The sequence below is a fragment of the Photinus pyralis genome, unplaced genomic scaffold (genome assembly GCF_008802855.1).
Source record: "Photinus pyralis isolate 1611_PpyrPB1 unplaced genomic scaffold, Ppyr1.3 Ppyr1.4_LG6, whole genome shotgun sequence".
Taxonomy (NCBI): Eukaryota; Metazoa; Arthropoda; class Insecta; order Coleoptera; family Lampyridae; genus Photinus; species Photinus pyralis.
Window position 1 is genome coordinate 30,547,678 of NW_022170663.1, and position 17,435 is coordinate 30,565,112.

The 17,435-nt window shown below is 37.7% G+C and overlaps 2 protein-coding genes across 2 annotated transcripts; one reads left to right on the plus strand and one right to left on the minus strand.

Moving 5' to 3' along the window:
* Positions 1–539: 539 nt before the first annotated feature.
* LOC116174585 (breast cancer anti-estrogen resistance protein 1-like) lies at positions 540–15,096 on the minus strand. Its single transcript, XM_031492523.1, has 3 exons — positions 15,061–15,096; positions 14,607–14,801; positions 540–2,234 (listed from the first exon to the last, which is right to left on the minus strand). Exons 1-3 carry the CDS (start codon positions 15,094–15,096, stop codon positions 774–776), a joined length of 1,692 nt encoding a protein of 563 aa, XP_031348383.1. The 3' UTR covers positions 540–773.
* Positions 15,097–15,140: 44 nt separating this feature from the next.
* On the plus strand, positions 15,141–16,466 carry LOC116173853 (26S proteasome non-ATPase regulatory subunit 6-like). Its single transcript, XM_031491572.1, has 2 exons — positions 15,141–15,504; positions 15,586–16,466. Exons 1-2 carry the CDS (start codon positions 15,208–15,210, stop codon positions 16,387–16,389), a joined length of 1,101 nt encoding a protein of 366 aa, XP_031347432.1. The 5' UTR covers positions 15,141–15,207; the 3' UTR covers positions 16,390–16,466.
* The last annotated feature ends 969 nt before the right edge of the window (positions 16,467–17,435 follow it).

Sequence of the window (17,435 nt, forward strand, 5' to 3'; positions counted from 1 at the left end):
ACTTTAAAACTGTATATCGCGACAATAACATTTTTTACACTTAGGTCAATATACACGAAGACAGTAAAATGCAAAAAGTTGCCAAAATATAGTAAGTGCTTGTTTGAGAAAGAAAAAGTGCACGTAACTATAATGAAGAACGAAATCAGAATCTACCCATAAATACTTTATTTGGCACTACTTGAGTTATTGCACTCGGTATTACGAATATAAATCTGTGGAGAATCCTCGATTATCCTTCACCGAAAATAAAATTATTTTGGAAATTTTTTTCTTTCTCAATTAAGTGACTTTCAGAAAGTGTTCAAAGTCTGGCTTGTTGCAGTTTGCCCAGATTTTTGGTTGTGACTATTAAAATCTTACAAAATTGGAACATTAAACGCCAGCTGCCATTTTTTACATAGCACGAGTATGAGTCACAACCATCAAGCGTCCAAAGATGCTATTAATTGTTATGTAATAATCCGCTAAACGTGGCAAACTGCTGTAATCAATAATTATTGACCAAACCGACTTATCAATAGCAAACCTCAAATTGACTAGAAAATCCGCGCAGGCGCAATCGTCTACTCAGATTTATATACCATAATTTATGACACATTAAAATGATTTTAGAATAATGAGGACCTCCTTTAGGTGAAATGCGCACTAAAATCGCACAAGCAACTCACTTTAACGGATCTAATTCCCTTTACTAATTTATGTGAAAGGTTAACTGCGAAAATCGCTAAGTACTACCGAAGTTCTATGGCATAAAATATAGGAACAATTCACTACATAGGTTGCGCGGCCTGCACCAAACATATCTTCAGGTCTTTCGCCAAGTGCGAAATGTCGACAATCGAATCGACCATCGCCTGTACCGCGGTTACACTCGGAAACTGGAGAGCTGCCTGCTTAGTTTTACTCACACTCATCGCTAACGCTTCGCTTAGCGCGTTTGCGCAATTGAGTGCGCGAGTCCGTGTGTCCGTCTGCAAAACGTTTCTATGTACAGCGTCGCCGATATGCACTAACTTGTGGGCACTTAAAACGACGAACTTCCCGTGCGCTAAGAATACTTTGGGCGGTTGGTTGTGTTCGACGGTTTGCAAAAACGCGTCGATGGCCTGAGTCAGATGGTTGTGGTGCGTAATCACTTGAGCGGCAAAAAACGATAAGACTTGCTTATCTTCCGGATCCAAATCCGCCTTGTCGCTAATGATCGCCGCGCTTTCCGCGTTCTTAATTAAATTATCGTAACCTTTCTTTAGCTCTTTCGGAAGTGCGTCCCGAATTTCCGCATGCTTCTGTGCTACGGCCTCTTTGGATTCTAAATTAACGTAGTCGTAGTCCTCCAGCCATTCGTTGCTGTTGTTGCTTCCCTGAGGAGAGGTCGCTCTTTTAAATAGTAAAGTACTATTTCCCTGTATAAACGACGAGGTTTGCCGGACATCTTCGGTCAGCGAGCGGGCGCACGCCACCAGCTGCTCGAGCGCGTCAGGTTTCGCTTTGCCTTCGTTTTCCGTTCGAGACAGGATGTCGATCGACCAGTCGTGTAGCTGCAGCTGATCGGCGGCTTCCTGTACGAGCCTGTCGGATGTTCGTATCGCCATGATTAGCGGCATTAGTTTACTCGCCAAATTTTTGTCGGTCGCCCGCGTCGCGTTACCCAAAGCGCCCTCTCCGAACTCCGCCAAATCCTGTAGCGAGGTTCTCAGTCTCATAACGGATAATTTTATGTCCATTATGTTCGTTTCCAATTTCTCCCTCGTTCTCCAATGTGGACTTACAAATGCTAATAATTTGGATATGGCGGCCGTAACTTCGTTTTGCAATTTCTCCAAGGAATCTAGTGCGAAGCTTAATTCTAATGGTAATTCTTTCACTTGAGGGTGGGAAGGCGGAACGTCGTACAGCAGAGTTGCGGGTTGAAGGACCAATTGGGTTCCGCGCGGATGGGATCTGGGCACGTCGTAGTCGGGGATGTTAATTACACTACTTCGGTTGGAGGAACTTAGCGAGTCTCCAGTTGTGAGCGAACTGGCCGAACTTGAAGGTGTTAAGAGACTCGGGTGGATTAAAATCGGCCTCGGTATGTCGTAACTGTCGCCCGAATCTCGATTTGTGGGTGACGCACAGGACGGAGCCGGCGAACATCTGGAGCAATTGCGAGGAGCGTCGTAGGATACTGGAATTGCCCTGGGTGGGATGTCGTATAAGTACACATCGTTGTATTTCTTTGGTGTTAAAACCTGAAACAACAACATCTCTTTAATATTCGATAGTAGTACAGAACAGACACGGTTTTGGGCTCCATCATAGGTCGCATGAATCATGAAGCTTTGTTGCCTCTGGAATCTAGGCATTCCGTAGAATCAGTGACTTAATTAAAGCTGGAGCTCCAATTTGCTATTTTAATATTGGTCACAATCCGGATTTGAGTTTAACCGAGTATTTCGCTGTACTAGTCGAGAGCTGTAGTATAAGTTTACAGACGTATTTTTGTGCATCTGCCGCTGTTTGTCGGATTCTAAAGGATAAGTCAATTTATCACTGCCCTACATTGTCTAATGATCGTACCGTTAACACTGCACATTGAGTGCTGAATAGTTCATAACATGTTGGAAGGATTTTAAGAAGTCAAACGGTCCGCCGTATCACTGCCATCTATTCGAGCTAAACAGCTGTAACATCACATCGAGCCGCCATTTTGATGAAGAGTTATCTCTGATATCTACGGAAATTGATGTTTTCAACCGAATGAATTAACCCAAGTTTGTGAATTCCTTTAACTGAAAGTTACTTTGTATTCGCGATCGAGTATTAATTACTCGAAATCAATTTCTTTTGCTTTATCTAATTACATTTCTTACTAATAGATTTATTTGTCGCAACCTAATTTTATTGTGAATTAGAGTACCACTATCCTAGGCTATTTCCAAGTTTTATGTGCATTTTAAGGCGTATAGAAAAAACATCGCTTTCGCAGGAAAGTTGAAGATTTTGGTAAGTCAATATTAATTAAGATATGGAAAGGAGGGGGACTACCTAAAGAATGGAGGGATGGGGCAATAGTGCCGATTTACAAAACAGGTGGTAGAGCCTGAATGGACAATTATAGGGGAATCACGATAATGACGACGGCTTACAGAATATACCTATGCAATGGTATTGAATGAAGATTACATATTTGCAAATGCGGTTTTTAAAATTATAATTATGCCTCCCTACTTTGTGATCACACTGTATAATTCCAAATATGTTCACAATATATGTAAAAAAAACTCGCCACTTTTTTTAAACCATCTAAACTGTAGTTTTTACGACCCTTTACTGAATCCGAAATTTTCAGATTTTTTCTTCGCTCTTTTGAAACCAGGGCACTTTTAAGAAACCCTGTATACATTGATATTGTAACGAAAATTTAATTTCGTGATTTATTTGATTATCAATAAATTTATAACAGTCTGGAAATTAAATGATTTATAACAGCGCGAACTATTTATTACTTCGACGTTGAAATTGGAACTGTCCTTATATAGCAAAGTCGAGTGTTCTCGAACAAAACACATATTTCTCGCAAAGATTGCGTCACGCCTACCTTCGGTTTTCATCGCCGATGACTAATTTTTCATGGCGCCTCGATGTCTATTGGGATTTCTGCAATATTCGCCACAATATATTAAATGGGCCCTTTTTCGTCCAGTCCGACCCTGTTTGATCATACAATCTTTGGAGAGTCGAATGGACGACAATGGGGCCCATGCTAGGCTTTTAGCAAGATTGGGTTCCACCACATTATGTTCTGGCTGTTAGGCGTCAGTCAATCGATGGTATTCTGATAAATGGATAGGCAGGGGGACCACGCTCTTCTGACTTGACTCATACCTTATTTACCTTAATTTATGTGTTATGATGATCTCAAAGATGATCCTATTATCGGCCAAGTGGCGCATCGAATTAATTGATCGTTTGTGTTAATAGGCATACTTAATCGACGCTACGATTTACGCAAACGTGACACACAAATTATTATGCCCTTTAAATATCAACAATCAATAAAAAAAGATGATTGCGATAATGAAAAAATTATCGACACGAAGGCTACTAATTTTATGATTAAGGTGTCGATTATTACATTCCCCCGCACTGCCCCAAAAGGTGTCTCTATTTCGGAAACTGTTTTGTACGCCGAGTACAGGGTGTCCCATTTTCTACATGTTTATAGATTATGTCTCTAGGTGTTTGTGCTATCAAACCAGGTGTCAAATTCTTGACAGAATAGCTTCCTAGCTGAAACCAAAAATTGCCAACATATGTACGCACTGCTTTTATTAGAGGGACCTACCATCCAAATTTCGTTAAAATTGCTCCTTAAATAAGAAAGTTGAATGTTGCACATGCGCAACACTATTTTTTGCGCATGCATTTTGTTTTCTTTTATTAGGAGGACCTACCATCCAATTTTCGTTAAAATTGCTCCATAAATAAGAAAGTTGGATGTTGCACATGCGCAACTCGATTTTTTGCGCATGCATTTTGTTTTCTTTTATTAGGAGGACCTACCATCCAAATTTCGTTTTAATTGTTCCATAAATAAGAAAATGGCATTTCTGCGCATGCGCAACACGATTTTTGCGCATGAATTTTGTTTGCTTTTATTAAAGGGACTTACCATAGAAATTTCGTTTAAATTGCTTCAGAAACAAGATCGTTGCGTTTTGCACATATGCAACACAATTTTTTGACTTTGGCAATTTTTTTCTCCGTTTTTTGATAATATAACCCGGCCCAATTTTTTGTAGGTTGTACACAGGAAAATAAGGTCTTCCAAATAATAGAATAAAAATTTTAGGTTGCTATTTGAAAAAAAAAGTTCGATGCCGTTACGGCGCTCCAAAAATTTTTTTCAAAAATCCAGCCCGTTATTTTTCTGTTCGGTATGCCTAAAACATATATACAAAATTTCAACAAAATCCGTCGAGCCGTTTTCTCAGAAAATTGCAAACAAACGTACGTACGTACATACAGACGGAAAAAAAATTTATTCTTTAAAAGTTGCTTAAAATGGTCTAAAACGTCGACATTTGATGAAATTTTGAAATGTTCAAAAAACGGCTATCGCAATAGCTACCTAGCACATGCTAGGAAGCTAAAAAGTAATATAGGTGCCATGTTCTCTTTTTAGGCCAAACTTGAAATCGCAAAATCAAAAAATTGTCAATTTCAGGATGACCCTAGAGATTTTACAAAAGTTTCTTTATAATGACTGTGGAATAATCAGCCGTTTTCAGAATAAATATATGGTATCAGGTAAAAAAGTTATCGGACCTAACCTCATTTTTTAATGGTAGGTACGCCCAGTATATTTTAAAGAGATAGCATATTAATTACTCTTTTCAAAAATATAAAACACCAGGGACGATATTTAAAAACGATACAAATGATTCAAAAAATTCGAAAAAGATTCAAAAAGATTTAGATAGTTAAAAAAGGTTAAAGTGAGTAAAAAAATACAACAAATTTAAAAAAGAAATGCGAACATTTTTAATCATCTTTTAAGGATCTTTATTGAATCAATATTGAATTTTATTACTATCTGTTTAGATTAAAATATACAGGATGTTCTATTAAAAAATGTGGTTAGGTCCGATAATTATTTATCTGGCCCCGTATACTTATATGTATGTTGAAAAAGGCAGATTATTCAACAATCCTTATAAAGACACTTTTGTAATAAACTTGGTTCGGTAACTCTGTTAAGTAGGAAAATTTAGGGTCATTCTGAAAAGGGGGGAGAATCAAATGATTTCAGAATGACCCTATATTTTCTTAGTTAAAAAAGGTACAAATATATGTTTATTGCAAAAGTTTCTTTATAATAATTATTTAATAATCAGTCGTTTAAAAATAAGTCGGGGTCAGGAAAAAAGTTATCGAACCTTTTTTTTAGGGAACACACAGTATATTTTAATCTTAAAAGATAGCATATTCAATTCTTTTTTCAAGAATCAAAAATATTCACTAATGCGAACATTTTTAATCATCTTTTAAGGATCTTTATTGAATCAATAATGAATTTAATTACTATCTGTTTAGATTAAAATATACAGGATGTTCTATTAAAAAATGTGGTTAGGTCCGATAATTATTTATCTGGCCTCGTATACTTATATGTATGTTGAAAAAGGCAGATTATTCAACAATCCTTATAAAGACACTTTTGTAATAAACTTGGTTCGGTAACTCTGTTAAGTAGGAAAATTTAGGGTCATTCTGAAAAGGGGGGAGAATCAAATGATTTCAGAATGACCCTATATTTTCTTAGTTAAAAAAGGTACAAATATATGTTTATTGCAAAAGTTTCTTTATAATAATTATTTAATAATCAGTCGTTTAAAAATAAGTCGGGGTCAGGAAAAAAGTTATCGAACCTTTTTTTTAGGGAACACGCAGTATATTTTAATCTTAAAAGATTGTTTAATTGTTTATTTTTATCTTGTTTTTTATAGTCGTTTGAAGCTTTTTGAATCAATAATTAATATTTTTGAATTTTTGTAGTGTTTTATGTCTTGGAAAAGAGAGTATGCTATCTTTTTAGATTAAAATATACATTGTTCCATTTGAAAATATGAGGTACGTCCGATTACTATTCTGCTTGACACCGTATACTTACTTTTAAAACGGCAGATTATTTAACAACATTATAAAGAAACAATGCAATAATATCTGTATCTCTTTTTTAACTAAGAAAATATAGTCATTCTGAAATTGACATTTTTTTATTGTTCCCCGTAGCTTTTAAGCGAAGAATTATTTTCGAATTTTGAGTTTATTTTTACACAAATGATAAATTCACCCAAACAGTAATAAAGAAAGGTGAATGCCTTGTATGACAAAACGTAGGTACCACATGAATCATAAATGACGAATTTTCAATAATTTTCGCAGAAGATAGCGCCGGGTGGCGGCTGCAGACGATGTGCGAGAAGAAAACCAGAAGTTGTAAAATTCATGAGATTTTTTTCAAACGTTTCTTTCGACTTATGCGTATACCTACCCGTTCATGACCAAATAGAGTTAGAACATATGAGTAACCATCGCATTACATTGTTTTATTTCTTCGTCTGGCGCCGCCTTCGCAAATCTGATTAAACGCAACGATATTCTATGCCGCTCACGAAACCAATAGTAAAATACTTAACAGTTTCGCTATATTTGCACACGTTGGGAATAATGCTGGTCTATTTATAGATCGGCGAAAGAAATTGGAGAAATATCATCCCCCAGAGCGTGAAAATCAAGAGGTTGTAGATGCCCGACGACCGGTTTCCATGGCGATCCTTGCGTCCCGGTGCTATCGATTAGCGCGACGCCACCGGAGAGAGCGCTCATTGATAAACTATCCTTTCGCAGTTCATGGGGGTCAACTCAAAATATATTTAGGACTAATTTTCGGCTTTAAATTAACTTTCGATTCCCTTAGGGAGAGGGGTGCGATGGAATGTCGGATGCGTCTGGAAATTTTTAAATATTTATCCTTAACAGGAGCGTCTTTGTCGGCGTAGATCTGTAAAGAACGTACTACATTCCTCTCTTCGAGGCTTTTGTTACATATAAAGACTTTACCAAAAATGGTCAACAACTTTCAAAAGGTCAGAGATGTTAAACCAGACTTGCTAGCAACCTCAGACATTGCCATTTGTTTAAACAAACTGTGAATGATTACTCAACACGGGTTGCGCCTGAATTAAAAAAAAAGAACATTTCAACACCATCGAAGACATTAATTATAAAGGAGATGTTTTCCAATTTTAGTAAAGGTGCCTTAAACGACATTTCTTCCATGGAAGTAACAGTCATTAAACTGAATGGTGAAGGTAATACTCGAGGTAATAGTCGTAATAATATGTAATTGCAACTCTTGCTACGCGTTTTCGTGTAGTCGTGACAGGTTTAAAATATTAGTAGAGTTCATACTTAAAATTCATTTTTCGGTTGCAATAGTGATTTACATAAAAGTCAGGAAAATGACACCTTACTGGCGAGGAAATATTGAAGTACGAGGCCCTTTGGGGTCGAGTACTTTAATTTCCGAGTCAGGTAATGTCATTTTACTGACGAGTTTTGTATTAAATTTTACCCGAAATCGTATTTTAATTCATTTCAATTTGTATATAAATCTTTTGGTTAATGTCAATCTGTCAGTGATGACAGGAGTCATTTGGAAATGTCAAAAATGCGGCCGGTAAAGTGACAGGTGCGGACATTATAGTTATTTACGTTATAAGTCCGGTAGGTTACTTGTAACAGTACGAGTTAGACATTATGGACGAGGCGACGTCAGGAGCCGAGTCAAGAATGTCTTAAACGAGTACTGTTACAAGTACTACCGCACGTATATCGTAACGTATTTTATTTCATACTGTAAGTCTGTTTTGTATCATTATTTCATTTCAAAGATTACAAAATTTCATCATATTGTAAAAATCGCATTACCTTGTTTCTGTGGCAACGGCCGTTGCTATAGTTTGTAGTTTGTTGACAATTGAATTTTTTTCACTGAAAAATTGACGTTATAAACGTTGTGGGATGTTCCACTGTTCCCGATACAATCCTGTCGAAATCTCATGAAGCAACCGAAAAGTTGGTTCCTAAGAAGTCGGCCGCAAGGTATGAAAAAGAGTACTAAGTGTTTTGCCAATTGAGCAACGAACATGGGGCGAAACAAGTAGAGGAAAAAGTCATGTTGGCATACTTTTTGGACGCAGTAAGTTTTTGAATTGAGATTTGTTTGCCTGGGTTTCGGTGTTAAAGTGTCATGGAGCATGGAAAAGCTCATCGACGGCAGAAAAATACATCGAAGGCTCGGTAGAAGAAAAAGTTAAGATTGCCCGTATGATACAACTGATACAAGGCGGCGAACATTTCATTGAAGTTCTACAGCAGAAGGAATCAAACATTATACTAACTCGACGTACAGTAATAACCCAGGCGTAGTGTTGAGGGCAATACAAATTGTTTCATTACAATCAATGTTAATGTTTGAAATAAAGAATTACAGTCAAATTTATGTTGGGGTTTTCAATTAATTGTGTGAAGATGTCAAATTTGATGTATACAAATAACAGTCCGGTAAGTGTTGCTTAGCGACACTTACCGGCTCTGATGCTGTAATAACTCACCTACCGGACTCAAAATGATAGTGTAATCGAACATCTACCGGACAGTATGAAATAAAAGTGACAAGCGCTGCTCTGCCTCTGTCATGGAAACTCAAATTTCCTGACAGAAAGTAGGCATGAAAATGAAGGTTTCAGGACGATTTTGGGTAAAAACTACTATGCTATCTTAAATCACAAAAAGGTGCTTGCGCATTTTATATTTTTCACATATTTTTTAATAAAATTTCATATCAGAAAAGAATTGCAACAACGTATCTTGTTTCATTGCAAGGTTAAGCAAACATTGAACGTGACAAATTCATGTATATTGTGGGACAACTTCCCTTAGATTGGTAAGTTAACCAATATTCTGCTCCCGATAAAGATACAAAATACCATGCGGTTTTAATGTACAAAGTACGGCAAACGTATATTATTTCTTAACCGCAAAAATGGAGTGATGGTTATAATATTTTTAGGGCTCAAACATGTAAACGCACGTTTCTAATCCAGAGTTGCAGAAGTGCATTAAAAATAGGTCAAGGAAATGATCTTGCCTTTCGAAATTTAATGAAGGCGAATGCTGCTAAAAGGTCACGCCATTAAAAGGTATAGAGAAATAGGTTGAAATGTATCCGCAGAAAGCCGAGACCAATATCGAGAAACTATTCAAGAAATCCACGAAGTAAATGAGTGCAGAAGAAGAATCAAGCGACCTTCTAGAGATTAGAAGACCATATTTTGAGAATGCGAGGGCAGTCGGTACGAAATCCGAGGTTTCGTATAAATGATCCCTTTAATTTGAAGTTCAAACACGGCCAAATTAGGTAATCAGCCGGTAACAGTCAATGTCATTTAAAAAAAAATTATTTGCGCACAATGGACCGGTTCAGACGTGCCGAGAGTTGCAGCATTAAATTCAATAAGTTTATTCTTCTATTTTTCAAGGTCACAGAATGTAATTTAGCGTATTCAAAAACTTCCGCTATTGTACGCATTTACCGTAATAGTTTCCGCAATTCACAAGTTATCCTTAAACTTTGCTACCGTAATCGCACGCAATTTCTCGCAATTATTTACAGGTCACAAAATCCACTCAACGTGGAGCCATTTCTCGCCGATTTTGCAAAACCCGCGCTACGTAGCAGCCCCGATAAAACTGTAAAATGTAAGAAGAAATGCGTTTCACACCCGCAAAATTATAAAAACCGAGACACTTAAAAATTACGTGTCACATTGACATGACTAAAGGGGTCATGTTTTTAATATTGACCAAAACCCAATGATAGCTGCTGTAATGATAATGAAGAACTCGCAGAAGATATTGGTAATGAACGTCAATACAATCAGAATTGTATGCATATATATTGTTTAATTGTGTACTTAATACTCGTACTTGTTCCGCTTTATAAGAATCATAGAGCACAACGTGTAACCTCGCTGTGCACGACTTTGACTGTTTCTACTATCTCGTTCCCTTACAATCTATTAATTCCTGGAGCCCTTCCAAATTTTTTATCAGTGCCCAGTAGATTTCGGATCGCCTTTGTGAAATTTCGTTTTCTTGGAAGGGACATACGCTCGACTTCGGCGTCGCAACCCCTGCTAACTTTATACCGCCTATCAGTCAATGTTTTCTTGGATGGGACATACGCTTATGTTCGGCGCCGCGAGCTATATAATTAGCTACTCTCATGTCTACCAAATACACAAAAATTCATAAAAATCGTGTCGTTTCCGTAGCCAAAAGTTTGGTAGATTATCATCTATGTAAACATTGTATGCTATTAAGAGACGAACTGGATTATTTCTAATCAACATTCAAATAACTGCAGTAACGAAACCGATAGTGGATGTTATAAGAAATTAGACATGAAGCGGCCAGCCATTTATTTCTACTACGTGTAATTTATCGCAGGGTGTTTTATATATTGGCGTGACACTCCAATCGGGACGGTGTAGAATTTCGGGGAAAAAAGTCGCATGCGACTTCAGTAGCGAAGCTGAGTACATGTAAATCAAACGCGTCATAATTTTTTGTGGCCTTCATTTAGTAAGGATAATTTCCGGTTTAGAAACTATCACCGTAAATACAAACAATAATGGAAGTTTTTTAAAGCACCAAGATTAAAATTGTGCAACCTTAACTGAAGTTGAATTGTGAAATATTGAGTACTATTAAGAGTACGGATAACGGCATGAACTAGAAGTGCGGAAATAAAAAATCAACGTAATATTCGAAAAGTGAATTGAATAAAAAATAAAACCATATGTACGCAAATCTTTTTTAAGGTCATTTACGCTTACCGTCGATACACCTACATTTTTGAGGGAGCCATTTCGAGACCCTGGATTTTGTAATAGTTATTTACCTAACAAGTTCGGTAAGTTAATTTTCCCGCATGAGCACTTTGTTTGCAGCACGACCGTAGGGAGTGCTGCATTTAGTGCGAATGCGGGAAAATTCTTTCCGAAAGAGTTAGGTACAATATTTTTTGTAACGAATTGCGTAAAAAAAAGGTCAAAATTAATAAAGTTTTGTAAATTAGTTTTTTTTTAATCATGAGTTGGTAACACAATCATATGTTTGGTTGGTAACATAATTTTGTAACTACCATTGCACTGGTCACATTTAAAACTTCCACATCTTTGGTTAATACATATTTTGCCTTTGCAATGAGTGCTACTACTGGTCACGGCATTGCATCGTTTGCACTAAATATCCTTGGAAGTCTTCAATGTTAAGAAATATGCTTTGAAAAGAGTGCTCTTATTGGTCGCGTAAGTGTACTGATCGTATTTAATATTCCCAGAAGACATGTGTGAAGAAATGTGTTCTCAAATTTGATTTATCTTGAGTTGCGTAAATACACTCGTTACATTTAAAATCCTTGGAAGCTTTGTGTGTGTTAATATGTGCTTTCTTAAACTGCATATGCGAATAGTTGCAGAATATCACAGGTCACATTTTAAGACGTTTTAACAATAAATTTTACTTTTTCTTGAGTTCCAATTCTGAAAAATAATTTGATTGCGTTATAAGTTCTTGTTTATATATTTACGTAAAACTTACTGTACGTCTGTTTCCGATTAATCGCACTAAATACCCTCAACCAACGGTTTAATTGATTTTACAGCAGATGACAGTTAACCATGACATGACGTTCGTTGACTTCAATAAGTACTACCAACCGAAGAACGCGCATAACCCCTTCTCTCCAGCGGAAACTAAAAAACACCGCGATGCGGGAAAGTCGTTTTCCCGTGCATCGAGGATGCTTGGAAACATTATCTTTCCATTCAATGAGTACAAAAAATATTGTCCTTTTCAATCGCTTGGATCAACCTAATGGATGAATCAGTATTTAGAGTTTGGACGGTTAAGAAACATCACTGTTTACTGTATAATAGGGTAATTATATTGTGTAAACTACGTCATTCGGAAAATTTCTTTGGCATCAGCACCTGTAATAATGATGGAGAACTCTGTATGTGAATTTCATTTATTTTAAGCGTAAATATGGGTTGTTTCAGATTAAACACGATGTTAATCACATCATTTGAATTTGAAGCCAATGTGATTTTGTTTAAGAATTATTTAATGTTGTTAGTTTTGTTTAAATAACGCTTGTATTTGTTTATTTAATTTATTCTTTTGTAAAGGTCTCCGGTGAGTGCAATTTTCGTTGTTGTTTTCGTTGTCCCTGCGTAGGGTAATTAGTTTCAAGATAAGCACGTGTTATTGGTTATTGCAAATGTTTTTTCGTCGTAGTTTATTTGTTAAGGAAGGAGAAAGGAAAGAAAAAGAAAACTGTTTTAAATAGCAGAGGAAGACGTTAATCGTTCCTTTTTTGGTGGTGAAGTTTGTTTATTAATTTATTCTTTTGTATATGTGTTATCTCCGGTGAGTGCAATAAGGTTTCGTTATCCATGCGTACGCTAATCAGTTTAAAGTTAACCACGTGTTATTATTGCAAATGTTTTTTCGTCGTAGTTTATAATGCAACAATTCTTTAATTTGTTAAGGAAAGAGAAAGGAAAGAAAAAGAAAAGGCAACTGTTTTAAATAGCAGAGGAAAACAATCGTTCCTTTTTTGGTGGTGAAGTTTTTTGTTGGATTTTATTCCGTCATTTAAAAGTGAACGTTAATTCGAGCCGAGTTGAAGCATTTGTAGTACGCTTACGAAAAAGTTTTTCGGAGTGTTGTGTTTATCGAGCGTTTTTCGCTTATGTGAAGCCTTTCTCAGTACTCGTTAAAGGAGGTTTTTCCATCATCAAAAAGCCAATTTTAAAGCAACATCGGTTGGTGTTTGTAGATCAGTTATAGAAAGCGCAATAGACCGGACAGTACGGATTATTAACACGATAATGTAATTAATATTTTTAATTAATTGTTTTAATCGAGCGCTTGTGACGTGGTATGTGTATTCGGACCCTGAGTGTCTATTTTTCTTTCAGTTTAATTGATTGCAAATGTTTCTATGTTGTGTTTAATCAAGCCCAAATGATAACCTATATAAGAATTCTCATGCGAAATTGTTCTATTCGTGCACAAGGATTATGTCAGGTGTTAATTAAAATTTTGTTTAAATAATTGGAGTTGACGTGATGTGACGGAGGCTAACCGTACCCCAGAAAAATTATAATCATTTCTTATAAAAGATTTTGTTAGTGTACCTACGCAAAATGAATCGATTCCTTTAGGGGGCATTTTTGTCAATTAAATAGTAATGGCAATCTTAAAGGCTCGGTCATATACTTTAACCGGTTAGGAAAAATACAAAGAATTTGATTTGTTTTTATATACAGTGCGTTCGAGATAAGAGGGTCACTCAATATCTCTTTTATTTATCGATACGAAAAAATTATCAAATATAATTTCATGTGACATTCCGGTGCCACTTCCGGTATAACCGGAAATCGGTGCCAGTTTTGTCTTTCAAATTGTGATTCAATATTTAGAAAACTTATGAAATCTAGCATGCCCTGTGCCATATCAAACAGAGAAGACCTACATCAACTTGTTCAATGTTCCATTTTGAAGATTTACTTCGGCTTCTTTAACCGCCAAAAATATTTTTGTCTTAATATACCTGCTCGCGACAATTGGCCCCCCTCCTCTTTACGTATACCCCCCCCCCTCACTACGTTCTACTAAACAACTAAAGCTCGGTGCACACGTCCGGTTTTGAAACGTACGACGCCACAGTGTGAACGGACGCTTAAAAACCATACATGTGCGTTTAATTTTACGGTGCCGGTCCGTTCACGCAGCGACGTTAAAAAAATCGGACGTGTGCACCGGGCCTAAATTACGCAGGTGAACATTTGATCGGTCCTTTTTCCAAAGTGTTGCCAACTCCCTCCACTTTGAGGTTCAGAAACGCAGCAATTTTCAATTGTCATTTACTTGGAGTTGCTTTGTTCGTATTAGAAATTAAAATCCATTGTTCAACTTACTTTATTAGGTTGCACGTGCCAACTTCTCCTCTTCCCCTGTCGCTGTAACGTGCTAAGGTCAGAAAAGACTTCGGTCAATTGCGGCGACGGTTCTCTGCTTTGTCCCGTATCCTCGAACACTCCCGCTATCAGCCTTAAGCGGTTACCTGGACATATACCCTGCAACAAGATTTTAAAGCAATTAGGCCACAAGATCTATGTTTAGATTCATTAATTATAATGCTGACACACATTAAAATGAACCGAATTGATGTCTGTCCCAATTAAAAAAATTGCAACTGATAGAAAATTGGGACGGACAGTTCAATGGCTTCAATACAGTTCTTATCGTGCGATGGAAGTGCATTTATTTGTAAAGATTGTTTATCGTATGTCAACAAATTAGTTACATAATGATTAATGCCCCATGTTCTTATAACTCAAGAACATCTTCTAAGTCAATGAGAAGGTGCACCTCCAAATATTCCCGGAGGTAGGAAACACAGACCATACTCTATGGTCTAAGTGACGTCACAAAGGCAAATGAATTAACCTAACCAAATGAACAAAATGGAGCTGTCAAACTCAACGTCATATAATTCGGCAAACCCCATCAAAATTTATGTCGTCCACATCCTTAGACTGCGCTCACATTGAACGCGTACCCGACTTGGCCATAGCTCAGGCGAAATTTGTGCTTACCCTTCCAGAATATAAAGATGACGAGGAACTTAAAGCGAAATTACTAAATACGATAGTTTCCAAAAACATGGCGCCGTGGTATGTCGAAGTATGTAAGGAGCTGAACTGGGAGCGCGACGAAGAGCTGTACCAAACCATGGCGAGTCGCAACGAAAGTCGCCTGCTCGAGTTGGACCAGGCAATCGACAATGTCTTAACGCACGGTACCGCTTCCGAGGTGAGAGATGAATTTCTCGCAAAGGCACAGTACCTAAGCGATATCGGGGACAAGTCAAAGGCCCTTACAGTTTTAGGTCAGGCATTTGCACACACTGTCGCGATTGGTCAAAAAATGGACAACGTCTTATCGTGTATTCGCATCGGGTTCTTCTTCTCCAACCACGAACTGGTGCGTCACCACTTAGCACGTGCAGAGGAACTGGCCGAAATGGGAGTTGACTACGAGAAACGAAACCGCTTACAAATTTACAGAGGATTATACGGTTTGATGGTCCGAGATTTCAGCTCGGCCTCTACCAATTTTCTCGCCACCGTTGCCACGTTCGCCTGCAACGAACTTTTGGACTACCCAACCTTTATAACCTACACAGTCATCGCCGCGATTTACGCGCTACCAAGACTGGACCTAAAAAGACAAGTCGTCGACAACTCGACCCTTTTACAAGCGCTGCACGGCCTACCCGGAACCAGGCAGTTCCTCTTCTCACTCTACGATTGCGACTACGCGAAGTTCTTCCAGACCCTGGCCAACGTCGAAAGGCAAGTCAAAGAGAATTACATCCTACACCCCCACTACCGATGTTACGTGCGCGACATGAAAGCGAAGGCCTACCTGCAGTTTCTGTTCTCGTTCCAGTCGGTAAGCTTCGATTACATGGCGCAGCAATTCGATGTGACGCCGGAGTTTATCGAAACGGAAATCTCGCAGCTAATCGAGATGGGAAAACTGTTCGCGAAGATCGACAAAGTGCACAGGTTGGTCGTGCTGACGCGCGGAATCGAACAGCAACGGAGCGACACGTACAAGCAGGTCGTGAAGCAGGGCGACGCGCTGCTCGGCAAAATAGGCGACCTAACCAAGTTTTTGGATAGTAGAAGATAATAGCTTTAAGACATCACCTGCAGTTTAATTGAACCCAACCGTAACCCCCTTACGCGTAATGACATTGTTAAGCAATAAACGATCATTTCTAAAATCGCATTCTGATTGTATTCTTAGAATCCCAAAGACCGCATCTTCACCGCACCTACCCAGGTTGCCTAAAATTATTTATGTTCATGTATAAGTACATTTATGAATTGGTTGCAAAGTATCGAGTGCATTTCGCATGCCGAACGGCATTTTTTAGTTGCTGGTATAGATTAAACCAATGGTCCAAACTGTTTCGTTTGGGAATTATGGCTCTAAAATTCCCAAAATTTGCCATTTTTCTCGGCAACCAAAGCAGATAAAAAGGCGTCAAAATTACCTAGACGAAAATTTAAAAAATCTTTTCATTATTGAAATCACAAATCAAAAATTAGTTAAAAAATTTAATTAGTTCATTTGTTTACAATTAATAAATTAATGATGAACATGAAATCACTACTTATCAATTCGGCGTCGATGTTGGAACTTACTAACTAAACAAAATTCAACTCGCTTATATAGTAAGCAATCATCCTTATAGAACATTCTCAATTGTTAACGAATCAACACATATATCCGCCTTCATTCCTTAACAGCAAGCCGGCTACTGGCGTCCCCCTGTTTTGGATACTTGCTGCAACATTATAGTTCTAAAACCATTCCCCGTTGATGTAGGGGGGTTAACAATAGTTCTCTTCTATTCAATATATTCATATGGAGTCGAGTATGGCGTAGTGTCGAGTGGAATATTTTAAGAGGGGGGGGGGGGCTCGGGGAGGGGTTAACACTGGCTGTACTCTTCATGCTATTCTCATGAAAGGTTTTAACAAAAGGCACCGATTTCTACACACTTCACACTCCTCTCCGAGACCCTATCCAAATAACTGATCATTCCTCATATCTCGAGAACGGGATGTCGGATGGACTTGATCCTTCTTTCATTAAATAGTATACAGGGTGATTCCTATAGTACCTGCCACCGTTTGGGAGCGTGTAGGTGGTGCGTAGGGGAGTATTTT